The sequence below is a fragment of the Glycine soja genome, chromosome 4 (assembly GCF_004193775.1).
Source record: "Glycine soja cultivar W05 chromosome 4, ASM419377v2, whole genome shotgun sequence".
Taxonomy (NCBI): domain Eukaryota; kingdom Viridiplantae; phylum Streptophyta; class Magnoliopsida; order Fabales; family Fabaceae; genus Glycine; species Glycine soja.
Window position 1 is genome coordinate 50,644,500 of NC_041005.1, and position 27,270 is coordinate 50,671,769.

The 27,270-nt window shown below is 29.4% G+C and overlaps 3 protein-coding genes and 1 pseudogene across 3 annotated transcripts; all 4 read left to right on the forward strand.

Annotated features, from left to right (window-relative positions):
- Positions 1 to 397: 397 nt before the first annotated feature.
- Positions 398 to 2,218, forward strand: LOC114410357 (transcription factor CSA-like). The gene is made up of 2 exons (XM_028374280.1): positions 398 to 732; positions 1,030 to 2,218. The coding sequence occupies exons 1-2, from the start codon at positions 585 to 587 to the stop codon at positions 1,896 to 1,898; spliced, it is 1,017 nt and encodes a 338-aa protein (XP_028230081.1). The 5' UTR covers positions 398 to 584; the 3' UTR covers positions 1,899 to 2,218.
- Positions 2,219 to 10,836: 8,618 nt separating this feature from the next.
- LOC114410358 (basic blue protein-like) lies at positions 10,837 to 12,214 on the forward strand. Its single transcript, XM_028374281.1, has 2 exons — positions 10,837 to 11,105; positions 11,635 to 12,214. Exons 1-2 carry the CDS (start codon positions 10,922 to 10,924, stop codon positions 11,832 to 11,834), a joined length of 384 nt encoding a protein of 127 aa, XP_028230082.1. The 5' UTR covers positions 10,837 to 10,921; the 3' UTR covers positions 11,835 to 12,214.
- Positions 12,215 to 17,998: 5,784 nt separating this feature from the next.
- Positions 17,999 to 18,559, forward strand: LOC114410914 (annotated as a pseudogene).
- A 2,833-nt stretch (positions 18,560 to 21,392) lies between these two features.
- LOC114410359 lies at positions 21,393 to 22,741 on the forward strand. The gene has a single exon (XM_028374282.1). It carries the CDS (start codon positions 21,541 to 21,543, stop codon positions 22,543 to 22,545), a length of 1,005 nt encoding a protein of 334 aa, XP_028230083.1. The 5' UTR covers positions 21,393 to 21,540; the 3' UTR covers positions 22,546 to 22,741.
- Positions 22,742 to 27,270: the final 4,529 nt, after the last annotated feature.

Here is a 27,270-nt window from a genome sequence, read left to right on the forward strand (position 1 = left end):
CGATCAAGGAGAGACGTCCCTTTAATAAAAACTCTACGGTAACCAAACAAGTGGATCTGATTATTAACGTGGTGCGATGGTTTATATAATAATTGAAGGAATTTGAAAAGGAACAGCAGTAGGAACTTAATTTCCTTTTTCTTTTAATTAATAGTAATACACTGATAGTGACAAAACAAATTGCTAATTAATAAAAAATCATTATTAATATAATTTGTGATTATATGATACAATAATAAATAAATTTATTATATATTATGTCTTGTAAATAAATGATAGGGTAATAATATGCGTTACGAAATCTATGTTCCTTGTGAAAGGTAAAGAGGAATTTGATAAAGAAGTTGAATAGCTAATGAGATAGTATAATATAAGGTCTCTATTTAAGTACATGTAGAGAGGGCACAATCTGTCGTGTGAAGACAACAAAAGTGACTTACCATCCACAACCCTAAACCAACCCCTCTCCTTTCCTATATATCTTGTTCGAGACTTCTCTTTTATGTGCTTGATGTTCAAGATTTCTCGCCGCTTGCTATCTTCAACATAATATTATCGCTACCCCTCTCTTCTTCATCATTCCCATGGAGGATTCTTCAGCTGGTGAAGACACCAGGACTTGTCCCCGTGGCCACTGGAGACCCGCTGAGGATGAAAAACTTAGACAACTTGTTGAACAATATGGTGCCCAAAACTGGAATTCAATCGCTGAAAAGCTCCAAGGAAGATCAGGTACACATAAATACATATCATAGGATTAATCCATATCAATCTCATACGTATATATAATTGGATTAATAATTATCAACTTAGCATCCTCCTTGTTAATTAATAAAAAATTTAGTGGAATAGTGGAAGATCTAATTCAAGGGTTTATTATTAATTAGCTTAAATTAATATTACTATTGCACCTAGCTAGAGCCAACTTGATTAATTCCTTAAGAACTATATATTTAATATGTATATAAAAATCATGCATGTCTCTGTGTCTTGATTAACAAAACCTTAATCATACGATTCCTTGATCAGGGAAAAGTTGCAGATTAAGGTGGTTCAATCAGCTTGATCCAAGAATCAACCGAAGGCCATTCACGGAAGAGGAAGAAGAGAGGTTACTCGCGGCTCATCGCATTCACGGGAACAAGTGGGCACTCATAGCGAGACTTTTCCCCGGTCGAACCGATAATGCTGTGAAGAACCACTGGCACGTTATAATGGCGAGAAAACAAAGGGAACAGTCCAAGCTATGTGGGAAGAGAAGCTTCCAAGACGTTTACAACGATTCCAACAACACGTTCCTCGAAAAAAGAACAACACCACAATCTCATCATCAAGACATGTTGTTTAGTACTACGAGATTTGGGTTAGAGAATGGAAGATTCTTTGACTTTCGAAGCCTCGATAACAATAAGGATGATGATAATAATTATAGGATAGTGTCAGATACTACCTCTAGTACTTCTCTGGCGTCTTGGAATTTTGCTTCTGTGCCAACCACCACCTCCACCACCACAAAAGGCGCGAGAGACTATTTCAACACTTCTCGTTCTTCTAGTGTTTATCTCTCAGAGTGTTCCAGAAGCTCAGATAGATCGTTTCTTTACAGAATTTATCCAAATCCCGCATTCTCTCTTCCCAACTACAAGAGAGTTGTTCCAACAAGTCCTTTTAGAACTTTCCTTGGTTCTTCTGATCATCATGATGGAAGGATCATAAAGAGGGACTTGATGAGTTTCTGTGATAATAATAATAATAACTCATCATCCACATTCAGCAAGTTGAAGGCTTCCACGGAGAAAGATCATCAACAACAACAAACAAATGAAGATGAGACCAATGTCGAGCCCAAAGAAGTTCCTTTCATTGATTTTCTTGGTGTTGGTGTCTCTTCATCATAATGACGACCAATCAAAAGGTTTAATTATTTAACTTCGTATGATACTCATATATATATATATATATATATGATCTGTAGTTTGTTTAGCTTTCTAGTTTTCACTCTTCCATATATTATGGATTCTAGCGTTTAGCAAATAGCAATTCTAGCTAGTTTAGTTTTGCAGTAAAGGCTATCGTAATTATGAGGCCTTTTCAACGTTTCATCAGGTTGTGTTTAGAGTGAAAATTTTCCAACTTTTTTGTTGTTGTTGTTGTTCATAACTTTAATTTTATTTTCTTGTCCCCGTTTGAGGAATAAAGCTTTGAGTATTGATGATCTGATTAAGGGTAGTGAATGATTAGTGTGAGATACACGTTTGCTGCGCGTGGCTTGGAGTTGGAGCTGTATGAATATATAGTAAGTGCATATATAAGGTATTGAAATTTGAAGACATTACCTGTCTTTATATATATATATATATATATATGGGACATATTAGATGAAAGAAGTATTTTATTATGAGAGGTATTAAATCAAAATATATATATGAACATATTAGGTGAGAGAAGTGTTTTATTATGAGAGATGAGAAGATTTAATTAATAATATTAGATACATGTGTATTTAATATTAGCTCTCTCACACACATTTAAATTTGAACCTTCTATTTTGATTTAAGGATTGTTATTTACTCATCTTTTTTCTCATAATAAAACACTCATCTCACTCTCTTATACTTCATATATATATATATATATATATATATATATATATATATATATATATATATATATATAATGACAACTTCGATTCTAAGCTCTCACTAAGAATAAAACTGGATGGTGCCAGATACAGCTATCTTTTATGCCATATTTGCATGTATATGTTATACTAATTGGGAGATTGTGATCAAGTGTGTAGGTGTACACAACTTCTTAATGAATACAATGCATGCATTAATTCTTCCTTGCTCAACAATTCACGAAATTGATGATGATGATTTCTGAATATTAGTCATTGCTACTTGTGTTTGTTGTACGTAGAATCTCATATTAGGAAAGCAGGTTTATAAATGAGATTAAATAAGGTATAGCATAGCTGTTTCTTATACTTTATTTGTAGTTGTATATTTTTATGAGAACCAGTGAGTACGGTTAGGTTAATTATAAGAAAAATATTTATTGGACAACCTTGACTTGTGTACATACAACTTGAAAGAGAAAGAAAGAAAGAAGAGATAAGAGTGACTGATTTAATTGATAATGTAGTGTGATAGAAAAAAAAATAAAGAGAAAAGATAATTATTGATAGGGTGTTTAAAATTTTTAGTTGTGCAAATATAATCACTCTAATCACTTAATGGTTTTGAATGATATCACTTTAGATGTTTTCTTAGTTTTGCAGAACACATGTTGCTTGATATTTCAAAATTATCATTTCATTTTTCATGAGACTGTTGTTTTTGTATCTATTTACTATTATGTTTTACAAACACGCCATAATGTTTAATTAGTTGAAAATTAATTCATAACAGAGATAGATTTCATAATATACACATTGCGAGCCAAAGTGTATTTTTTTGTATTGATTCTTGCGAGCCAGTGCCTTCTACCTAGCTAATTGTCATAAGAACGGTTATTAAATTCGTTTGTTTTATAGCCAAAAAAATCTTACTGATATCCTATACAGTTATTGAATTCGTATGCCGGATTAATATTTTAGAAGGTAGTTTGATTTTTAAAATAATTAACTTTTCCTAACAATATTTATTATTTAAGTATAGATACATATAAATTATTTTTTTATATTTTTTTTTATCAAATTTCTCTAAAAAATGACACAAATTTTATTATTATTATTATTATTATTTTCGTTAGAAATTTTTTTATCCATCATATTATTACAAAAGAGTTCTTATATCACTGATTTTACTGTCTGTTTTTATCCTCGATGAACCAGAGCTGACTTAAGTATTATTTATGATTCCAGTTGGTTAAAAATGTAATGCACTTTAACTTCGTTTGTTTTCATATGAATTGAACAAATAAATCGCTACCTATGAATATATTTAATTAACTAATTTTTAAGAATAAATAAATAAATATATAATTATGAATATATATATCGTATCCTGCGAAGTTGCAACTACCCAAATATTATTTTTTCCTTCTATTCTAGGCACATTACCTGACGTAAAATGGTCACTGAAATCAAACAATGATGCCATAACTGTCATATTTGGACATACGCCAATAAAATGTAAAGAGGAGTGTGAAAATTAAAAAAGTATTAGTATATGTTATAGGCCATGAATAACGTATAAAAGATGTTTTCAATGGGTGTGTTATTAAAAAAGTTAATTATTAAAAACACATATTTCAAAATATGTAAATAAGTTTATGCTTTAGTGCTAAACGTGCAAGCAGTTGATGGACTTAGGCATCCATTTCACAATTAAATTTGTGCAAAAGGAAACATAGTGTGTAAATGGTTCTAGTGAGGTATTAGCAAAATAAACATCCTCGCTAATGTCAATAAACCTTATACCCATAACAAAATGATAATATGGAAAGATACTAAAGAAAAACTTATATTAGAATGTTTGGAAACTAAAATGTAGAGCTAACAAATGAAACCATGAACTGTACGCGTTTTAATTAATGTTATTTCTTTGTATGGTAACTGTAATATAATATTCATTCCCTCGCGCCATGGATTAATTGGATAATAAGCAAATCAAAACATTCAGTGGTTTTAATTATATAAAACAAACGAATTATTTTTTAATAATATATAAGCTAAAATAATAGCAATAATTGATATATTATCAAGCTCAAAGCACTTGGTGTCTAAGATGTTTAAATGATGTTTAAAAGCTCACTTGCGTTAACTTAATAATGAAAATATTAGGTAGTTTACATGAGATTCTAAATTTTTTTTATCAGCAAAAATATCATTTTATTAGTGTCAACAGCTTTAACCCAAGCTGTGTTAAAACATCAGAATACAAGAATCCGATTCTGCATTAGATTCTAACTTAAATCTCATTATTGTTATAGTACGTCAAAAGATAAAGTTTAAGAATTAGTTTTTTATGTATTACGTACTATTAACAAAATCTTCAGGAAAGAAAAAAGGTAAGCCAACCACACAACCCCATGGAGGCAGGACCCAACTTCGAACTACCATTTTCAATGTTAACTCACTTAAAATGTGTGGAACTGAATCCGTTTATTAATAAGTTACCAATAATCATAGGTATAAATAATATCTATTTATGTTCTTTCATTAAGTAGTTTAATATTTGAATCTTGATGGTTGAATATGAAATAAATTATGTTAAAAAAAATAATTTTATCTTATGTATAGTTATGATTTCTAACAAAAATTAATCATATCAATACCATGATAAAATTCATTTTTTCTTATCCCTAACAAAATCATTGTTAACTAATTTAAATTGCACGTAAAATTTTAATTAAATTAAGTTGAATTAAAAAATGTGACATGATAAAATATTTTTGTATAATGATGCCAAAAAATTGTATATTATTATTATAAAACATTTTTAGTTCCTTTAAATATAGCTAAATTTAGTTTTATTTGTTTAAAAAATAGCTTTCATCATCATAACTTATTTTTTAAAAAATAGTATTTTTTTATCACCAATTTATAATAATATAGTATACATGTAGACATTCCATGTCACTTGTCACCCTAGTATGGTTGTTGATGTAACATGACTAAATGCATGTTACTTTACTAATGTAAATAATGACAACAGTTATATTTAAAACATAAAATTTATAAATTAAAAATTAATATTTTCAGAATTAATATCAAATTTAATTATATTTTTATGGAATAAAAATATATTTAAATTTATTATAAAATAGTACATTAGTACATTATTTAATAAATTTATTAACAAATTAAATAACTCATAAAAAATTATTAAATAATTTGACAAATTTATTAGATAATTTTTTAGGATAAGTTATATTTTTAGTTTTTGAATTTTTGATATTTTTTTTCTAAACTTTTTGTTAATCCGTCAAAGTCCTATAATTTTTTTTTGTTATTTGCTTGCGTGTTCATACACGTGACCAATAATATAACGTCATGTTGTATATACGTCAATGTGGAATTTATCAAGTTGAATACATGGCAATGGAAGACTCAACACATGTTTGGACACGTATGCAGTTAAAGGCGAAGATGGACAACAAAAAAATCAAAATTTTGAACGGAAAAAAAATTGAAAGATTTTGACCAATTAGCAAAAAATTTAGAAAACAAAATCATAAATAAAAACAAAATTAGGACTAAAAGGATTATATATGTATATATATAATCAATCATCCACTTAATTTTTAAATACTTTTTCTTGCAAACAAGGTGTGTCATTCTTCTAGAACAAAATAAACTAAAAAACCTCCAAATTTTCCGTTAACAATTAAAATAGCTAGTGCCACCGTGCCGGCAGTTGGCAAGTACAAAATAAAATAGTGAAAGATTGCTTTCTATGTATGAGTCAAGTAGAATTCTCCATCCAAATCAAGTGTCACACATGTACACTCATGTAATTCCCAATCACAGCTTTTCCTTCTGGTTTAACCTATTATTAATATATAAAATATATAGTATTAATGTTTTTCTTTAAATTGCAGCATTCGTTGCATCATAGCTTCTAGTCATAGCCACTATCTTTGACATATGTAGCTATATAGGTCTTGGGGATAGAAATATAAGAGTCTGGATAGAAAATTATATTGTTGATCGAATTGCCCTAAAGAATCTGTCAATTTGGAAACATAAGCAATCTTCAATCTAACAAGACTTTAAAAAAAATGAAAAAGATATATTTATTTTTTAATTTAGCTTCAAATTATAATATATATTAAATTGATTTGATAGTAGGTAAGAATCTTTTCATTCACCTTGAGAACAATTTCATTTTGAAATAGTCTTATCTTGAGATTTGTACCAGTAAGATTTTTTTTTTACAGTCAAATACTATATAGAATGAAGTACTGTTCTAAATCTTGACCCGGGAGAGATATTTTCAATCTACAAAATTATCAGTTCAATTCCACGAGGATAATATAAGGAGCACGGATATAAACTCCTACTATTTATCTTTACAGTTATCTTTTTCTTCCACTATAAAAAAGTTGTACTGACTTTATGGAACTAAATAGAATAAAGCAAGCATGCACTTTAGCTTATCAAACTTTATAGTGGTTCTTCAATAAAGATATAGGAGAAACCTATATATCTTGTTTGCTTCAATTTGCAGATTGATAACACTTTCAAATAGCATAATTTATTAACAAGGTACTGAATTAAATTTGAATTCCCACTAGGAGACATGACTTTACTTGAACTAATTATAGATATATTTCTATAATGTCAAACCTTTTTCTTTTGAATTTTTTAAAAATGCATTGCGCATGACACATACTAATTTGCAAACACTTTGAAGAGTGATATCCACATATAAGACTCTTTTCATGTACCTTGCTCCTGTTTAAAATAGTAAAATTATATTGATAACCTCAGAATTAAATTTCTGATTGATGTATACTATTCGCTGATATTTGACTTAATTAGCTAGGCAAGAGGGGTGTCAATTTTTATGGCCACCGGCCTGTTTCCCTCCGTATAAAGTATGATCTAATTTCTTTCATTTTCTCATCCAATATCAATGTGTATTTCTTGCCTTTTGACATAGTTAAAGGAACTAATATATATAATTAATTAACTCTAACTATCGAAATTGTGACCTAACCGAAAGCACTTGGGTACCACCACCGACCACATCACCCATGTCTAATTTCCATTTAGATGGCTGATCATAATCATGCATATAAGCAAAGCGAAGAAAGAAAAGAACAACAAAGCTAGAGATGAGATGAAGGAAAGAATAAGAGGCCAATAGAAAAGGAGTGGTCTCTCTCAAGCAACATTGCAGCAATGCCCTCAGTGGTCTTGTTTCACACTTACTTTTAATTTTTCTGTAAAAGGATCTCTTTCTTTGTTCCAAAGTATCTTTTTTTTCCTCCCAAAGACTAGCTAGATGGACGTAAATTGAAATGATGACCGTTAAACACGGGCATTTGTATATTTATCAATAAATTGATCAATCAATAAATATATATATATATATATATATATATATATATATATATATATATATATATATATATATCAGCCAGCAAGAATTTATGTTTAATTTACACATCATGGGACTGGCTGCTCAAAATCCTCAAGAGAAGAGAAGATTTCAATAATGTAAAATCACCTGCTGAGATAATTGTCTAATAACATGTGCCTATTTACGATTAGTTACAAAATCCTGTTTAGAAAATAAGAAAAGTAATATGATGTTGGAGAAAGCAGGAATCTATTGATTTCTCTAAAATTTTCTAGCTATTTAGAAAACTCGTTTACATATATACTTGATTAGTTTGAGAACCAAAGCCGGCTAATACAGTAACTGAACTGGTTTGTTTTAAATTTTAGGGTTTTAAAATTGATTTTATGGTAAATAGAATTGCTAATAAAAGAAGTAATTTTTTTTCAACTTTTGGCTATAAAAAAATTAAAATTGTATATTAGTAACAATACAGAAATCCTCAAAAAAAAAATGGTAACTGTCCATACAAGATATACACAATCACAGCAATTTTTGTTTTTTTTTTTTTATATGTTTTATACTTGGAACTAAGAGTTGTCCGATTTAGTAAGTAACAAGATTTTACATTTTTATTTTATGTTATCTGACTTCTTTTATGTTGTTCTACTCTTTATTTTTGTTGTATTGTAAGTCTTTTTAAAATCAAAGGTAAAACAAGTAATTTGCTATTGTTTTATCTCTTAAATTTATGTAAATCAAACGTATCCTAATATTAAAATAATTTTATTCACTAACATTTTATTTGACAAAATTAAAATTAAAATCTGTTGGAGTATAATTTAAAATTCAAAATTACTATTTGAGTAAGTGAAAAAAACTTTATTTTAAGCTTAAATATAATTATTCTCCCTATTTTTCTTAAGATGTAATTCTAGTCGTCCATTTTAAAATAGAAATACTTCATCTCTTTTTCAAAATGTAATTCTAGTCGTCCATTTTAAAATAGAAATACTTCATCTCTTTTTTAAACAATTCACAATTTAATTTAATCTTTAATTTTATATGTATATATTATTTTTTTATTTTAATCTAATTGAATCTAGATCTTACATATTTATTTAAAATATTATTAGTAAATGATTTAATTAATCAAAATATAATATAAGAAACAAAAGAAATAGATGTAGACAAAATTAAACACTAAATCAAAATTATGAATTTTTATAAATAAAAAAATCAAATATATTTATTTTAAAATTAGATGATCAAGATTTAACAAAAATAAGGAAACCTATATTACATTTAAGGTTTTTTTATCAAGTCAAATCACAATCTAAACACACCCCAATTGTTTGCAAGCTTCCGGGGGATCAATGATTGCAAAAAGGTGCCAACTGAAATAGGATGGGTTCAAAGTTTGCTACAGTGCTATCGGCTAGTGTAGCAAATTTATTAACTAAGCTTGATTACTATTTTAATATATTTTTATTATTAAGTAAAATATGCACATATACAATTAAAACATGAATTCAACAATTTTAAATATTAAAAATGTTAAAGTAATCTGTTAAGGTCTTTCTGGAAGCCCAAAAGGGCATGATATATATATATATATATATATATATATATATATATATATATATATATATATATATACTTGAGGTGAGGTCAGTAGTGTCAGAGAGTCGACAACGATAGATAGATAAGCGGCTGGCACAAACAAGTGCTGTCCAATGAAGGCTTCACGGGTGTGTAAGTTTACAGCAACTTCATCAAAGTTGTGTAGTCAACGTTGCCATTCCTTACTTTAATTGCTTTAATCATTTCTTCCTATCCAAAACCTTGCCATAATCTCCTCCGTTAATCCCCCAAAATTCACGCGACTAATTTTTCAATTAAATTTATGTCCATCTTTTCAGGGGCACTGGTTATTCCCCACCACACACAGCACCTAGCCTAGCCATTCACTAGGCACTGTTATTTTTGTCTCTTTGAGGATAATAATTGACTTGCTTATGTACTAAATTGTTATTTTAGATTTAAATAATTACTCATTAAAATATTATGGCAAGGTTTTAGATAAGATGTCTTCAGAAACTAATTAGAATCACTTTTTAAATGTATTGATCGTTAATGTTTTTTATTCTTTTAATTTATTAAGAAGTCTATTAATATGATATTTACTATTTACTAATTTGTATAAAAGGGGATATATTTATTCGACTATTAAAAATATAAGTCAATACATTAGTTAAAAAAATTATACCCTCCACTTTAATCATTTATTTTTATGGATATTTTCATAATAAAATTAAAAGTCATGATGATATTTGGTCTTAATATTTTTGTTATGGTTTAGGCCAAAATCAATAGTTGAAGAACATTTTTTCAAACCGTAAATATCACTAAAATAAATTTTACTTCTTTCAATTACAATTTTTTTCCATACACATAATAAAAAATTAAACTCTTACAATATATACTTAAAAACTCAGCTATTGTGTACCTGGAGGTTATTAATTGGGGGACTGCTAAAGCTAGTATAAGCAGTGGTATTGGTATTGCTATTAAATTTTTAAAATTGCATTTATATAAATAAAGTTCACAAAATGTGTCCAATGCCTAGGGCACAAAATAGACCCAGTTACTATTTATTTAGACCCCACCTCATCATACAATTGAAAGGTTAAAATGTCGAAGGTGGCAGTTATCATGAGGTACCTCGTAGTTGCATCCATCTTTTAACAAACTAATTATTGAATTAATCTGTCTATACACTGTGTCCCCATTTATATATAAAACAATCTCAAGGCCCATAATGCGACACAATCAATCCCATTATTAAAGGGATAAGCCTTCAACCTTGCAACACAACACTACAACCTAAGGTCTGCACTACGAGAATGTCTCAGGGAAGAGGCAGTGCATCTTTACCTATTGTGGTCACTGTGGTTTCACTACTGTGCCTTTTGGTTCTTTTGGAACGTGCTGATGCAGCAACTTACACCGTTGGAGGACCTGGGGGATGGACCTTCAACACTAATGCTTGGCCCAAAGGAAAAAGATTCAGAGCTGGTGATATCCTAAGTAAGTAAATTTAATTAGTACTCCACTCCTTGTATGTCACTTCAAAAATTAATGTTAGTAACACATTTTTTTTATAAGTCTATCTTTTTATACTTTTTACTCATAATTTTATAATTTTCAATAAATTTTAACATGTAAAACATATAATAAAAAATGTGTTAGAGAAATTGTTTTTAAGTTGAATTTTCTATTGTCGTAGTCGATATTTTAAAAATATTTTTAAGTTGAATTTATCAAAATGATTTATATTAAGAAATATTTAAGTCTCACATTATCTAAAAATAAAGTCAAATTAAAATATATAAATGAGGAATAACATTCATCCTTTGAACTAATTTTTGAGGTTGAGTTAAATCTCTCACATTATTTATTTATCCTAAAAATTTATGAACAGTCAGATCTTTATCAGATGGTTCTTATTGTCTGACCGTGAATGTTTGTTTCTCCGACGGCAGGAAATAGGGATCCGTTGTTATACTCTTCCTCATGTATCATTTTGTTAAATTTCTCTATGTGGTAATTGTTGCAGTCTTCAATTATGATTCAACGACCCACAATGTGGTTGCTGTGGACAGAAGTGGATACAACAGCTGCAAAACGCCAGGGGGTGCTAAAGTGTTCAGTTCAGGGAAGGACCAAATCAAACTAGCAAGAGGGCAGAACTACTTCATATGCAACTACCCTGGTCACTGCGAATCTGGGATGAAAGTTGCCATTAATGCAGTGTGATGGTGCTTAATACTTCTTGAGTTGAAGTGAAAATTAAGTTAATGGTCAATTAGCTAGCATTAGTAAATGTTAGTGTGTGCTCATGTATGTACTTTTTTTATATGAAGCTGTTATATATATTTATTAATCACTATAGTTTTGTGAAGCAAAGTGGGAGTGAGCTGGCTTGGTAGATCAATTGTTCCTATGTTTGGTATGTGTTGTGTAGTGGGAGTATAAAAATGGTCCATTAGTCACGGGCTCTTCTTATTAGACATTGGATCTACATATTTTGAAGTTATTGAAAGTCTCAGAGCCAATTATCTGTATCTGTGTGTCGGTGTCACAGTGTATGGTTCTATTACTGATTTTGTTTGCTTCAATAAATTAAATTTCCTACATTGCTCCACTTACTAAAGGATGATGCCAAAAGTTTTTTGGTTGGAGCTAGCTCTGAGGAGTTAGATTAAGCTTATACGGACGATCATTATAATTAATATATGTAAATATATTAATTATTATATCAAAATTAATTATTACAAAATTTATTATTTAAACTTACATGCATATTAAATATATATTAAAAATTTAAGTATTATATATAACGACATTAATTATTTTATAATATAATTGACTTATTAGTTTAATTGGTTAGAGTGTTATGCTAATATGTAAAAGTCACAAGTTTTTTATTCTTGTTTAGATCATTAATTTTAAATTAATTAGTAAAATATATTTTTTTTTAAAATTGTTTGAGCCACTTACGGGTGGGCAATGCATAAGCCTCATACGATACGGGTCCTTATGAGGCTTATGGATTCTCAATCCGTATCAATTTTACGGAAGGGCAAAACAGGAATCATGCACAATTGTTAGGTGTACTAGTAACAATGCTGTGCAGTGTTTCTAGAATGTCTTTCGGCCCTCTAGAATCATTATCCTAAAAATAAAAAAAGGAGTGCATAATAAAATATAATTTTACATTTTGAAAGAAAAAAAAAGGGAAATGCAGGAAGCAATAACCATACCCCAACCAAGGCTTATACTTTTGGGTCGAGACAAGCTCACATAAATTAGGGGTTGTTGCTTCCTGCACCCTAAAATTGCTTCCTACATCTTTTTGAAATGTTTTTTTTCTTTGCTTCCCACATCTTTCCGAAACGTTTTTCTTTCCTTTCATATCGGTCATTTTGGAAGAAAAACATGTAATCAATTCAGAATGTAATTTAATATCTCAAATTGACCAATTCAGAAGCCAAAAAAAGAGGTGAAAGAAGCAATTTTTGAGTGCACTAAATGACAACCTAAATTAGGCAACGCCGACTCAGCTCGGAAGGGACATAGAAAATGGGAATTGTTATTGGCACATAATACTTTAGCTAATGGTACTACCCACGTGCTCTTTGTCCATATTCCAAAATTGCCCCCTTAAAAATGCAAAACGGAAACATGTTTCGGTTGTGTAATTTTTTTTTTTTGTGCTCTCTAACAAAACAGAGATATGTTTCTGTTGTATACCTCCACAACGGAAATATATTTCCATTTTGTAAGTTGTTTTGTAAAAAAAAAAAACATAATCATGTTTTCGTTGTTATTTTTGTTTGTCAACCATAACTTTTGCTAAATTGTTAAGGACCTCATTAAAAGATTGACAACACACTATGAATCACGTACAACAATTACCAAACATAATTAGCAAAGTTTATAATCCACATTAATTGAATAAAAACATTAGCTAGAGTTTTGCCAAGTATCAAATGAATACTCATAACAATACTTAATATAAAAAAAAAAGTTGATGTCTACTAGAAATTGAGATCCTGCAATTGAATGAAACATCAATGAGTTGAGTTTTTTATGTGTCGTAGGTATGGTCTCTATCATGAATGAACTTCACGCGTGCAATGTGTACTCTATTGTGGGGCAATAAGAGACAAGGGACAAACGTCCTTTAAAAACTTCTATATTATCATAGAAACATGGTATAATTGAGTTAGTTAACAAATCAATTAATGTTTGCAATACTAGAAAGTCTCTTAAGTAAATGTTGTATACCTACACAAAGTGATTCCCATTAAAATATTCAATTGTAATAAGGCATTGTTGTGTCATAGGTGGTGTCGAACTCCTGAGTAGAAAGAAAATTCAATTTTGGAGCATATATAAATAAACACAACATTATACCGAACAACATTAATTAATTAATAATATAAAATAACTTTTTTTATACTAATAATGTATGTATTAAAATTAAAGTCTTATTTTAATTTTGATATATTATTAATGTCATTTTTTACATTATTAATTAGTTAAAAATAATCTTAAATATGATTTTTAATTAAAAAATTATTATAAAAATTAATAATTTTGCCACACATAACATTTCATGATTAAATAATAATAATAATAATAATATAATTTTTACACCATTAGAGTTAAATAGTATGGTATTATTAGGATAAACCAACCAATCAACTGACTTTGATAGCGCTTGCGTTTAGTAGGAGAAAAATTTTTGGTTCCTTGTAATCATAAGTTGAAAAAAATTTTGGTTCCTTGTAATCATAAGTTGAAATTTTTTTAAAAAATAACATTCCTAGAAAAAAAATGTTTTCTGAAAATATTTTTTAATTAGTTTCTTACGAAATTTTTTCCATAAGTGATGAAAATTTTACTTTTTCAAGTTTAATTTTTCTTTTGCTACAATAAAAAATATCATATTATTTTTTATTAAAATACATAACATAATAAATGTTTAAAATAATAGATAAAAATATGTGTAACTATTTAATTCATAGGAAACTTATATAAAGATTTTAATTGTTCTATGAGGAAACAAATTTTATTCATGTAAAAAAAATCATTTCCAGAGTTCATAATCTTCCGCATGAAATAAATTTTCTCCTACCAACATGCCTTTAATTACGTAGAGTTTAATCCATCTATTACAGTATCATCATTTTCTTAATGGAATATGCTTACATGACATTTACTTATGACAGTACTCTAATTAACATATTGATGTCATGATATAACTCTAACATGCTAATTAACATAATAGATGGCATGATACACATGTTGGCATGGGATTGACACGTGCTAACAATTGTAATCTACTTTTTAGTTGTTGTATTTATCCATTCAAATTTGTTTGGTTCTTCACTTGTAACAAATTGTACAATCTGAGTTATATATATAATATCATCTTTTAATGTCAATCAATTAATAGAATGAATTAGTTTCTCAATATTTGTATAAAGAATGAATTTTTTTTTACAACACATTATTTAACATAATTTATCAGAATTTTTTTTTTAACTTCACTCCTTATTTAATGTGTTTCCCTCATAATTTTATTATTTTCAATCAATTTTAGCTAATAAAAAATAAAAAAAACAGTTAGGGATAAGAATGTATTACTAGCTCAAAATGAATACTTATTTATTTGTGTAATATAGACCCAAAGACTAATATGTCATAATCAATCGGATTGTTTGCATTTTCCAAGAAAAAAAAGATAGACATTCAGTCAAGTTTATAATAACTAATTTCAGAACAAAAAAAGTTTGTTGATTTGATTTATTTCTAAGAAAACTATAAAAACGACTTTTAAAAAATTATCATAAAACATATTATAAAAACGACTTTTAAAAAATGTATCATAAAACATATTTTTTAAGTTTAAGAAAATAAGTTTAAATTTAATAATTATCAATATACAAATTTTTACCCTCTTAATCAATTAAAAATCACCATAAATATAATTTTAAGTAATTATTATAAAATTTGTATTTAAAATTTTTTTATGAGAATTTTTTTATTCCTAAAAAATGAAAGTAGTTTTAATTACAATATAGATTATAATTTATGATTAGATGCGAGCTTTCATGCAAACAAAGAACGGTATTAATGAAGCGTAGAAATCAGGCAATTGCTCTCAAGGATTTGAAAGGTTGTCACTTGTAATTGTCCAAGAAAATGAACCTTGCAAGAAGGGCAGAACGTTTCGTCGTTGATGGTGATTTCAAGAAGGACAAAACCAAAGCGATATATATAATTTATTGAAAAATATTCTTATTCGTAGTCTTCGCCTGGGTTTTAGGCTTAGACGTTAATGATCAAACTAATATACAATAGTTAACTTGGTCTTCGTCGTTGATGGTGGAATCAACGATTAATGAAGTTAACTACACTATATAAAAGCCAGATATTCGACATAAAAATATATGTTAAGAAAACAGCTAGCTAGCAGCTTTATTAAACATGAAACATCTTAATCAACTCCATCTAATCACTTCTTCTTCTTAAAAAAAAAAAAAAAACTTCATCTAATCTCACCATGCTTTGGCAAATGCATGTCATGTTTGCTTCTCTAAAGACGTGTTTAATTAAGATTTAAGACGTCTATTAATTCAATTGTAAGAGCAAACAAGGTATAAAAACTGTTACCCTTAAGGTTATTAGCTAAGAAAAATATTTTAAAAAATATCATATTAAAAAATACAAAATTTATCGAGTATATAAGTATTTTAAATATTTAGAGAGATTATTAATAAGATTCTTTAGTTATTTTCAAAATAGGCATCAAATTATACATATGCTTTTAATATAGCAACTATTTTCATTTTCATTTATACTTTTATTTCTTTAATTAATACCGTAAGAAGTTTTGCCGCCCAATATCTACAAGCATTAGGAGACATGATGAATGTTGAGGAGCAGCAATTTGAACAATCTTAACCTCGAAATCAGTTAAGTGATAAATAGACAAAATGCCCCTTTTTTTTATTGCTTCAAGAGAATTATAAAAGTTTGTCCCCCGCCGTTAAGTGCTATACACAATAGCATATACCTTAAAAAAAATATTAGTATAAGAAGCAGAGGTGGATACGTATCATATGAGAAAACGAAACCTAAATATAATCTCAAAAGAAAACAATTATATAGAACGACAAAATATATATGATATCGTTTTAGTCATTTATACACTACTAGAAATATATATTTCTTTTTTTATTTTTCTATACTTTTTATCCATATATCCAGAATCTGTTTGGCCCTTTTTTTTTAATCCATATATCCATAATCTATTTTTTGGACACCAGTGCAAATTACAAATAGTCCACCATTAACTTCTACATAATTCCAATGTTGTTTTTTGTGAAACTAAACACAAATATGAGAAGTGCTTCCTATTGCATATCTGGTTGAGATTCTTATTCTTCTTGTGCATGATTATTGGATATAGTTTTTCGGATCTCATTTTTGCATAGCTTAGCTGGATGTAGTGATAGTAACCTGATTATTGGATATAATTTTTGGGATCTCTTTTGCTTTTTAAGTTGGAGTATAAAATTGAATTATGTTATTGTATTAATCTGTCAGGTTCAATATGCCGGGCCAAACCATCACCCCTGAGTTGCAGAGTGCTTTTGAATTTTAACTCATCTACCTTCCTTTCTACAATGTTTTCTAATATGGTCAAATATGATGTTTTGTGAAAGTAGCTTGGATTAAGCTAATGACATAACGTACACATACATTATATTCAAAATGAAAAGAATTAATGAAAGTGAATGCATCAAAGTAGATGATTCTGCTTTCTCCAAGTGATACGGTAATAGATTGAGGAACATTTAGGATTTTAATTTTTATTATTGTTGTGGAATGAAAATATTAGGTCCTTTTTATGTTCTACTTTTGCTTTATAAGAAACCTTCTCATTGTCTAGGACTTGGATTATGTACGATGTAAATTTAGATTCTTGCTTGCTAATTACTCTTATGTTTCAATGACTAGTGGTATTTGCTACTTCCACTGTGCTTTTACCCCATTTAAAACCACCATAACCAAACTTAAAGCATGTCTTAGAAAGAAGTCATTTTAAGACTTCTCTTGATCCTCTTAGAAAGTTGACTTTTTAAAATGGTTTTTATTTAGGTCGTCTTAGAAATTTCTTAGAAAATAAATTTTTTAAGACGATTTTTGTTTGGATCGTTTTAGAAAGCAAACTTTTTAAAACGGTTCTTATCTAGAACCGTTTTAAAAAATTCGGCTTTTTTACGATGATTATTTTAATACCGTCGTAAACTTTTAACGACGTTCATTATAAAGACGGTTTGAAACCGTCGTTAAATATCACTATCAATCATCGTTAAATGCCTGTTTTGCAGTAATGGTTGTATTTCGTGGGGTTTGTGTACTTAACCGTGATTTGGGAAGTGGGAGTGTGGTGACCGTGTTGGAAGAAGACACGTACGGGGTAAGAGCAATGATGAAGACCAACGTTGAAGCTCATGATTTCTTCCGGGTTGATACAGTTTCTGTTCAAGAAAACGGTGGTGCAAGGGTGGAGTTTGGGGTCTGTGGATAGAACAATTTATGGAATGGTGTGTTTGGTGCTGTTGTCTCAATTGTACCTGCTTGCAACTTGTTATCCAAACAGTGCTCTATTTCGTTTGCAAGTCCTACCACCATCAGAATATTGAAAAATCTGCCTTGTTGGATCACCTTGAAGTGTATCATGGTGAGTGAGCCTTTGAAGGCTAAAGATGTTCAGATGGAAGAGTGTCATGTCTGATAGATAAATACATTTTGTTTATATATATCTGCTATAGTTAAATTAATTTCTTGGCGTCATAAGAAATATCTCTGTGTAATTAAATCAAGCAGATAACTGTGCCTTTCCTTTTGCACTTAGTGTTAATAAATTCTTCTAGTTTTTGTTCACGCCTGCAGTTTGTTAATTACTTGTGATTTTTTTTTTATCATTTTTGCGGTATTAAGCAGGCTGGTTTAATTTAGTTTAGCATATATATATATATATATATATATATATATATATATTCTGACTTGGTCTCTTCCCTAAGTAATAATAGGTACCACCTGGCAAATGTACCTGGTTTTAATTTTGGACTTTCAGACTACAGAAAAGTTGACTTAAAAAAAACTACAGGCAAGTTGTAGCAACTAGCAACAAATATAAAAAAAATGATTTTTTTGTATTAATATTAATATTAGTTAGGCTTTATTTTAAAAATAAAATGTTTTAGTTCCTCAAATATTAATATTATATTTTTATTCCTTAAAATTGAGGATAAATTCAATTTTGAATCTATTTTTTTTTTTAAAAATATTTTAGTTCCTCAAATATTTTTTTTTAAAAATATTTTTAGTTATTGATGCACATTAACAAAAGTGGTAGTATTACCTTAAAAATAGGCATGTGTCAAATGTTTACAACACTAAAATGCTACTTTTCACAACGTTTGTTAAAATTGTCTGATTTTAGTGACTAGAAGTGTATTTTTTAAAATTTTAGGGATTAAAATATTTTTTTTTTCAATTTCAAGGATAAAAAACGAATTTGCCTCAAATTCAAATATTAAAAATATAATTAACCCTATTAATTAATACAAATCCAATCTGTATTTGAAAATTCTTTATTTTAAATTAAGTTTTATTTAACTGTAAATATAAAACAATATATTTATATTCCATATAAAACAGGCGTTGACTTGTCTTTTGATTAGTTCCATCCGCATTGCCATTCCGTGTAAATATAATATATATTTTTTTAGTTTTATAATTTTTTTTTATTCCGTGCAATATTCTCTTGATTTGATTATTCCTATGATTAGCTAGCTAAGGATTAAAAATATAAATTGCTACATTTTGCAGGAATGTAATAACTAATATCATATACAAAAAAATTCACTGACGGGGATTAAAAACAAAATTCTTATATTTTACAGAAACATAAAAATAAAAAAGTTGTAATAAAAAAACTAATATATTTATAGAGATGTAAAACATGTTGCTAACCATTAACATATTCATAAAAGAGACCAAAATAAGTTAAAAAAACACATAAAAATATAAAACAAAAAAATGACAATAATTAAACATAAAAATTGCCTTATTCACATAAGCATCTAATATATTTAAGCTAAAAACAGTGGTGGATATGAATAACAAGGCAAGAAAGTCAAAAATTCAAAAACGTTAGAAAGCCCAATGCTTTTCTTTTACGATTAGAAAGCTGAATGATGGGTGGTTAACTGTTCAGTTTATAACATTGTAAGTGATTCGAATAAGGTTTAAGAAAAGCCTGACTTAAAAGAGCTTTATAAATATGTTTTGATTATAGAAGTACAAAAGGGAAAATATATACTACATTAAACTCAAGTTAATTTGAAATTGGGTATGAGGGCCTGCCTATATATACATAACTAGTGATTAAAAGCAAATCTTATAGAAATTTTTATTATAAAGTGAGAAAATAATCTGCACGTCGATAATGTTTAGATAGTATATAGCTATATATTAATTAGAGACAAGTTGCAATGATATGTGGTAATCAAGTATATAGGTTGTGTCCACGTGAGCGTGGCGCGCAAGAAATGGAAGAAAATACTTCTTTTATGTTGTACAAAGTAAAAGTCGTTGCATGTGTTAGAGATAAGAGCTTTGAATATTTGGTATGAAATCCTAATCTGAAGCTTGCATCATTCCCTGCCAACACAAGTATATTAAATAAATAAATAAATAAAAATATCTTCTTTAAAATCATAATTGTCAATGTCTGAGAGGGAAGTATTGTCCTTAATTTATTTGATACGGCAGAATTTGTCTTTGAAGTATGAGTTCGTGAACAACGGGGCAAGACCTTAGTTTGGTATTGGAATGAACCAGCGTAAGTAGAACCATTCATATACTTATTACTCGTAACCTTCGCCTTTGTTTGGCGTAGTCTTTGGTTCGCTATCCTTTCATGAATATATATTTCTGAATAGTCTGACTTGGTCTCTTCCATAAGTAATAATAGGTAGCACCTGGCAAATGTACCTGGTTTTAATTAGGCATGACAATCAAACCATACATGTGGGTATCTATCTAAATCCATCTTAATTTTGACAGAGAATATTCGAGTTGACTGGATACGGGTTTGAATTCGAAGATTACTCAACTTTTTTAATTGAGATCAGGGATGTGAATGTCACTATCTGTCCTATATTCATTCGCATACCTACCCTGATAATGAAATTATTAAAATTTTATTAATTATTTGTTAATTTTTATATAATTTAATACTCTTTTCTTGATAATTTTTGTAAACAAATGTTCTGTAAATACAAATAATTAAAAATAAATGTATAACAATTAATTTTTTTTAAATCAGATTTTTAATATAATTTTTTTATAAATCTAAACCGGAAACGGGATGGGGACGGAGATACCTGATACCCAACAGGTATAGAAATGAGATAACAAATTTTAATCCATCAAATACCAGTACGAATTATGTTGGGAAGTCAAGTACAAGTTATGTTGGGAAGTCAAGTTCGAACCGAGGAGGCAATACTCTTCCCCTTCCTACCTCATTGTCGAGTCTAGTTTTAATTTCGTGTCTAGTTTTAATTTTGGAGTTGGTCTCTTCCATAAGTAAATTTTTTCCAACACATTTATTTTATTCACACAACTGTATAGAACCCAAAATATTATTTAAAAGAACCTAACCTCTTGTCGATTACAACTTGTACTTGGTCGACCAAGCTAAAGTCCTATGAATTTAACGAATTGGTAAATCAAATTTCAAATAGTTGTTTGGCATATTGATATCCCCTTCCACTATAAAACAATCACCTTAGAACCTCATTAGTCACTCGTCCCTAGCAAAATCCGTACCCATTCCACCTCTCCAAACAACCCATAATTAAACAGAACCATGGACACAATAGAACAAGAAAACATGCAATTTCTCGGGTTCTTGGGCATCTACAAAGAATCCTACAAGCTCATATTTTCATGGAGGAAGATCTTCACCCAGATCACCTTCACCCTAATCCTCCCTCTCTCCTTCATCTTCCTCATCCACATCCAAGTATCCGATCTCCTCTTCGGGAAAATCACACACGACGCCAAGGACTTAACCGAAACCCTACCCGGCACACCCCAACACCAAAAGCTCCTTGACACATTCTCTTCCGATTGGGCCACTTTCTTTCTCTTCAAACTCCTTTACTTCATTTCCCTACTCATCTTCTCCCTCCTCTCCACCTCCGCAATTGTTTACACCGTCGCTTCCTTCTACACCGGCAAAGAAGTAACCTTCAAGAAGGTCCTAAGCGTTGTCCCTAAGGTATGGAAGAGGCTCATGGTAACATTTTTGTGCACCGTTGTTGCTTTCTTCGTTTACAATGTTATGGCAGTGTTGGTTCTAGGCATATGGGCACTCACAATTGGTGTGAGAAATGGTGGTGGTGCAATTTTGTCGGTCTTAGCGATATTATATCTAGTGGGGTCGGTGTACCTTACCGTGGTGTGGCTATTAGCGAGTGTTGTGACAGTGTTAGAAGACTCTTATGGGTATGAAGCCATGATGAAGAGCAAGGAGTTGATAAAGGGGAAGATGGGTCTGTCCGTGATGATTGTTTTGAAGCTCAACTTCTTGTTCTTTCTAACACAGTTTTTGTTCTCGATGGTGGTGGTGAACGGATGGAAGGTGTTCGGTTTGGGGTCGGTGGACAGAACAGTGTTTGGGATTGTGTGTTTCTTGCTGCTGTCTCATTTGTTCTTGCTGATGCTTGTTATCCAAACTGTGATGTATTTTGTTTGCAAGTCCTACCACCGCGAGATTGTTGACAAGTCTGCTTTGTCATATCACTTGGAAGTGTATGAGTGCTATGAGCCTTTGAAGGCTAAAGATGTTCAACTGGATTACCATGTCTAATCTAATAGCTAGATATAAAGCATCACGCATATATCTATACGAATCTTCATATATCTTCTGCAGTTTACTGATTTCTGGGTATATATATATATATATATACACACATTTATGTTCGTATCAGAGAATAAATATGCAAATGTATGTAGTGAATTAAATCCAGCTAAAGATGAATGTATGCAATTATGCTTTACTTTTTTTTCAAGAGTGTGAAATATTCACTCATTTTATTAATAATTAATTTTTATTTATAATTATTTTTTTTATTCATAAAACTCAAATTCAAAATCTTATTTAAAAAGATATTATCTAAGATCATTCAGACTAGTAATCAAACTTTATTTTACAAAAAATATTAAAAAATACAATTAAATATCTATTTAATTAATTCTTATAAGGTACACTTGTTTTTCTTTTAGTTCTTATAATATGTAATTTTTTAAAGTCTTGTAACATTACATTTTATTATTTTAGTCTTCGTCAGATATCCCTATTAAGAAGGAATGAGAGAATAATTAATTTTATCTCTTAAATTAAAATCTAGTTCATATCTAAGAACTAGATTGCATTTATAAAGGGCAAACAAATCCTGGATGAGATACACTTTGCAAATAAGATCATTGATGAATTCAAGAGGAAGGTATGAGAATTGGTATGTTTTAAGTTTGACTCAGAGAAAGTGTATGAATATGATTTAGGAAGTTCGTATTATTCAATAGGTATAACAACAAATGGGTTTTGAACCGTAATGAAGCTAGGGATGGAATAGAGATTTGAGTGCCATGCTCAAAAAGATTGTAAATAATGGCCTTTTTAGAGGTTTTTCTATTGGAAAGTAGTGATAATTATTGTGCATAAGTAGATTATGTAATTAAAATATAAGAATTAACAATATCTTTCCATTTTTATTGTTTCTTTTTGTGTGAATCGTTGGAATTTTAACATCCTCTGAGTTTTTGTGCAGTAGGTGTCATAAACTGCTAATTCATATTGTTTTAATGATTTTATTTTGCAGATGTGTAGGCAAGGAATAGAGAAAGAAATTGAAGTCTAATGTTTCACGCTTAGAGCATGAGGCTCGCTTAGCGAGTTGTTGTCGCTTAGCAGGAGGGTGTCCGTTCAGCATGAAGAAATAGCATAGAGAACCTGCAGTCAGGCGAAGGGATGCTTAGTGCACATGGTTTGCTTAGCACCCAATCACTTACTCGCGCTCAGCGCGTAGTTGCGGGATTTCAAACTCAAGAAAGGTTCTTAAGCGAAAATGGGAGAGAATAAGAGGAGTTCATTCAGAGACAAGAAAAAGCCTTAAAGTTTGAGCTAGAGGAAGAAGACAATCATTGGGAATCCATTCTCTTTCCCTTATTCACCTTCATTCCCTATCCCTTCACCTTTTACATCCTTTTGAACATTTGAGTCTTTCATGACCATGAAAGGCTAAACAACCCATTGTTGGGAGTTTTCCATCAAACTCTTTTGATGTAAAGACTCTTACTATCTATTTAATATTATTGCTAGTTTCATTGTTCTTTCCTATGTTTATTTCCATGTACTTTGTTTGATCATCCATTGACATGTTATGTTAGGATTTAAGCATTGGGAAATGATGTTAATCCTTAGAACTTGGAAGAGCATCTAAAATACTTCGTTGCTAAGGATAGTGTGAGGTAATTTAGCTGAGTTGTTTCTCTCTATTAATCATGCAGATCAACTAATTTATTTTTTGAGGGATTAAGAAAGAAACTAGGGAAATTAGACTCTCTCGTGTGAGGAATCACAGTTAGAGTAATTTCACGAATGTAGGTGGTAACTAGAATAGTATCAAATAGAGAAAAATTACCTTAATTACAGCAAGAGAAGTTTCGGTAAAGAACCCCCGACATAATCAACTCCTGTATTCGCTTTTCGTCATCAATCTCAGTGTTTGTTTTCTTTTCTCAGTTTTAGTCTAAAACCACATCATCGTCTAAATTGCAACCAAAAATGATTTACTTAGCATTTTCCCAAGTCATTCATTAATTACACACAAATTGAATACACACCCGTTGAGCACAAACAAAATCCTTCTGGAGATGATATTTTGTTTTACCATTTTAAAATACTATTGGGATAAATTGGTCCAGTTTCCAATTAGTTAACAAGTAGATCTTAATTAAATATCTCAAATCTTTAGTTTGCTAATGACATTCTCATAAGGAAAATGCTCAATGGAACAAATGATGTTTAGTACGAATTACACGAATGAGTGTCTTCCCAACGTGGGTTTCATTTTACTGCGAGGTGATACTCTTACTCCTTCAGTTTTAGTTTATTTTTTGTATGATATTTCAATTATAATAGAAGAAAGACTGGCAATTTCATTTCCTATCGGAGATCCGTGGTCATCTCCTTGCTTGATCCTCTTTAGTGACACTGAAACTTCAATTTCAATGCTCTTGAATGACTCAGCTTTGTTCTCACTCTTGTTACCACTGATATATGCTATCAAAGAAGTTTTGATTTTTAATCTCAAGTTTGATTTTATATTGAATAATCAAGGTTACAGAGAATGTGGTGTCATTCGATCATTCTTGTCTTTCAAACAGGATGTAGCTTTTGTTGGTGATCGACTCTACAACTACCTGAAATTACACTTATGACTTAAACCATTAATAAATTTCCTTTTCAGCATTTTTCTTTTAATTTATTAATTTTAAAATTAATTACAGGCAGCTTTTCGAAAGTTTCGTGCTTTAATCTTTTGTACTATATAGCATTGTTGTTCTCATAATTGGTGATAAATGCTAGGGACATATTTGGGCTATTAAAATTGTCGTATAATTAATTGAGCTTGTATATATGGTTCAAAGGTTAGTTTTCAAAAAAGTGGCTTAGTGGGTGAAAACATTGTCGATGGGTGGTTGATTGAGGCTTCAAAAGCTCTAAATTGTAAGGTGGATTCATTAATTTTTAAATATCTTTGATTACTTATCAAGGCATACCAAAAACAAAAAAACAAAAAAAGACTACTACTTGACAACCCATGGATGTTGTATTATTATCGTGGAATAATAAATATATCACTCTAGATAGAAGAGTAGATTTGCTAAAATTAGTCATCTCTTTAATTTGATGTACTTTATTGCTTTCAAGGCTCCAAATCTAAAAGTATTATCTCTTTACTTTATTTCCTACAGTATTTTGAAATGATTCTAGAGGTGAAGGTTATTTCCCACAAAAACAATCTTATTGGGATAAATGTGGTAGAAGATTTTCTTGCGGCTGCATCTACTTTCTTAAATTGCAAATTAGTGCCATTCCATTAAACTTTCTTAACATACGACCGGGTGGAGCTAATATAAGGTACATATGTACACGTAGAAATCAGTCGCCATAGGCTATTCAAGAAAAGGTTAGCTGCTTGGAAAGGTAAACATGCCCATCTTTTACAATTGATTCGCTTGTACTTATAATATATTCTAAAATATCAATTCACTGTATCTTTAATTAAGTATTTTGTCGAATTATTAATATTTTTCTTGTATATATATATAAAGTACCTTCTCCACCCTGTCGGTGGATTTTGAGGGAATATAACACACAAAACTCTGTTTCTCAATATTTAATATAATTGTGTAATTAAGATGAGAACATACTTTTAATTAAGTTGAAATAATTTTGTATCAATTTATCTGAAAATTCAATCGATGGTTATAAATAACATTTTAAAATTATTTATTAACATTTTCATATAATATTGATCAAATATAAAATTTAGAATGAAGTGTTTCCAATAATATTATCTATTGTGTTTTCAATGACTCCTTTCATTCTTAATATTGAAGGATACCTTAGAAAAAATAAAATAAAATGAGATTGATATAATTAAATGATGTTTAATTAATTTTTTTAGTAAACATCAAAATAGTTTTCTTTTCTTTTGATTATATTTGAGATCGTAAAGTACTTAACTAATTCTCTCCAAATTTTAACAATAGAACGTACGTTGTTTAATTAAGGAAAATCATGATACATGAACGCCAGCAATTGTTTTGTGTTTTCTAACAATCACATCATCAGGTAATAATTTTAATTATAGGTGTGCATTTACGTGTGGCGCTATTGCTATGAATGGTTGGATTTTGATATTGTTCTTACTCTCGATATTTAAAGAACAATTATGTGTTGATGGAGTTGTTGCCGAGGGGTTGAGCGCAGTTTGAGAAGCGCTCTTTATGTAGCTAGGAAATGGATTCAAATGCTGATGACACTATTGAAGAAGTAAAGGCAAAAAAATTAAGGGTATTAAAAACAATTTTTAAAAATTCTGAACTGGTTTTCGAGGTGAAGGATATTTCCCATAAAAAATCTTACTGGGATAAATGTGGTAGAAGATTTTCTTGCAGCTGCATCTACTTTCTTAAATTTGTAATATTAGGGCCATTCCATTTAACTGTCTTAGCTTACCGCCAGCTGGAACAAATATAAGGTAGATATGTACACGTAGAAACAAGTCGTCATAAGTCATTTAAGAAAAGGTTAGCAGCTTGAAAAGGTAAATAATTGTGCATATATGCGAGGTCGTAAATTTTATTAAACTGTGTTAATTATCTATAAGAATAAGAAGAAATTTGAGCAAGTAGCAGTAAAAAACATAGGCATTGAAATACAAAAAGGATTGTAAATATATTATTTATCAACTTCTACATTCTGTATATTTCTTTCTTCTATTTAATTAGAACGAGACATAGC

Coding starts and splice junctions, on each gene's coding strand:
- LOC114410357 (XM_028374280.1), top strand. CDS start 585: ATGGAGGATTCTTCAGCTGGTGAAGACACCAGGACTTGTCCCCGTGGC. Junction 733..1,029: donor AAAGCTCCAAGGAAGATCAG/GTACACATAAAT, acceptor TTCCTTGATCAG/GGAAAAGTTGCAGATTAAGG.
- LOC114410358 (XM_028374281.1), top strand. CDS start 10,922: ATGTCTCAGGGAAGAGGCAGTGCATCTTTACCTATTGTGGTCACTGTG. Junction 11,106..11,634: donor CAGAGCTGGTGATATCCTAA/GTAAGTAAATTT, acceptor TAATTGTTGCAG/TCTTCAATTATGATTCAACG.
- LOC114410359 (XM_028374282.1), top strand. CDS start 21,541: ATGGACACAATAGAACAAGAAAACATGCAATTTCTCGGGTTCTTGGGC.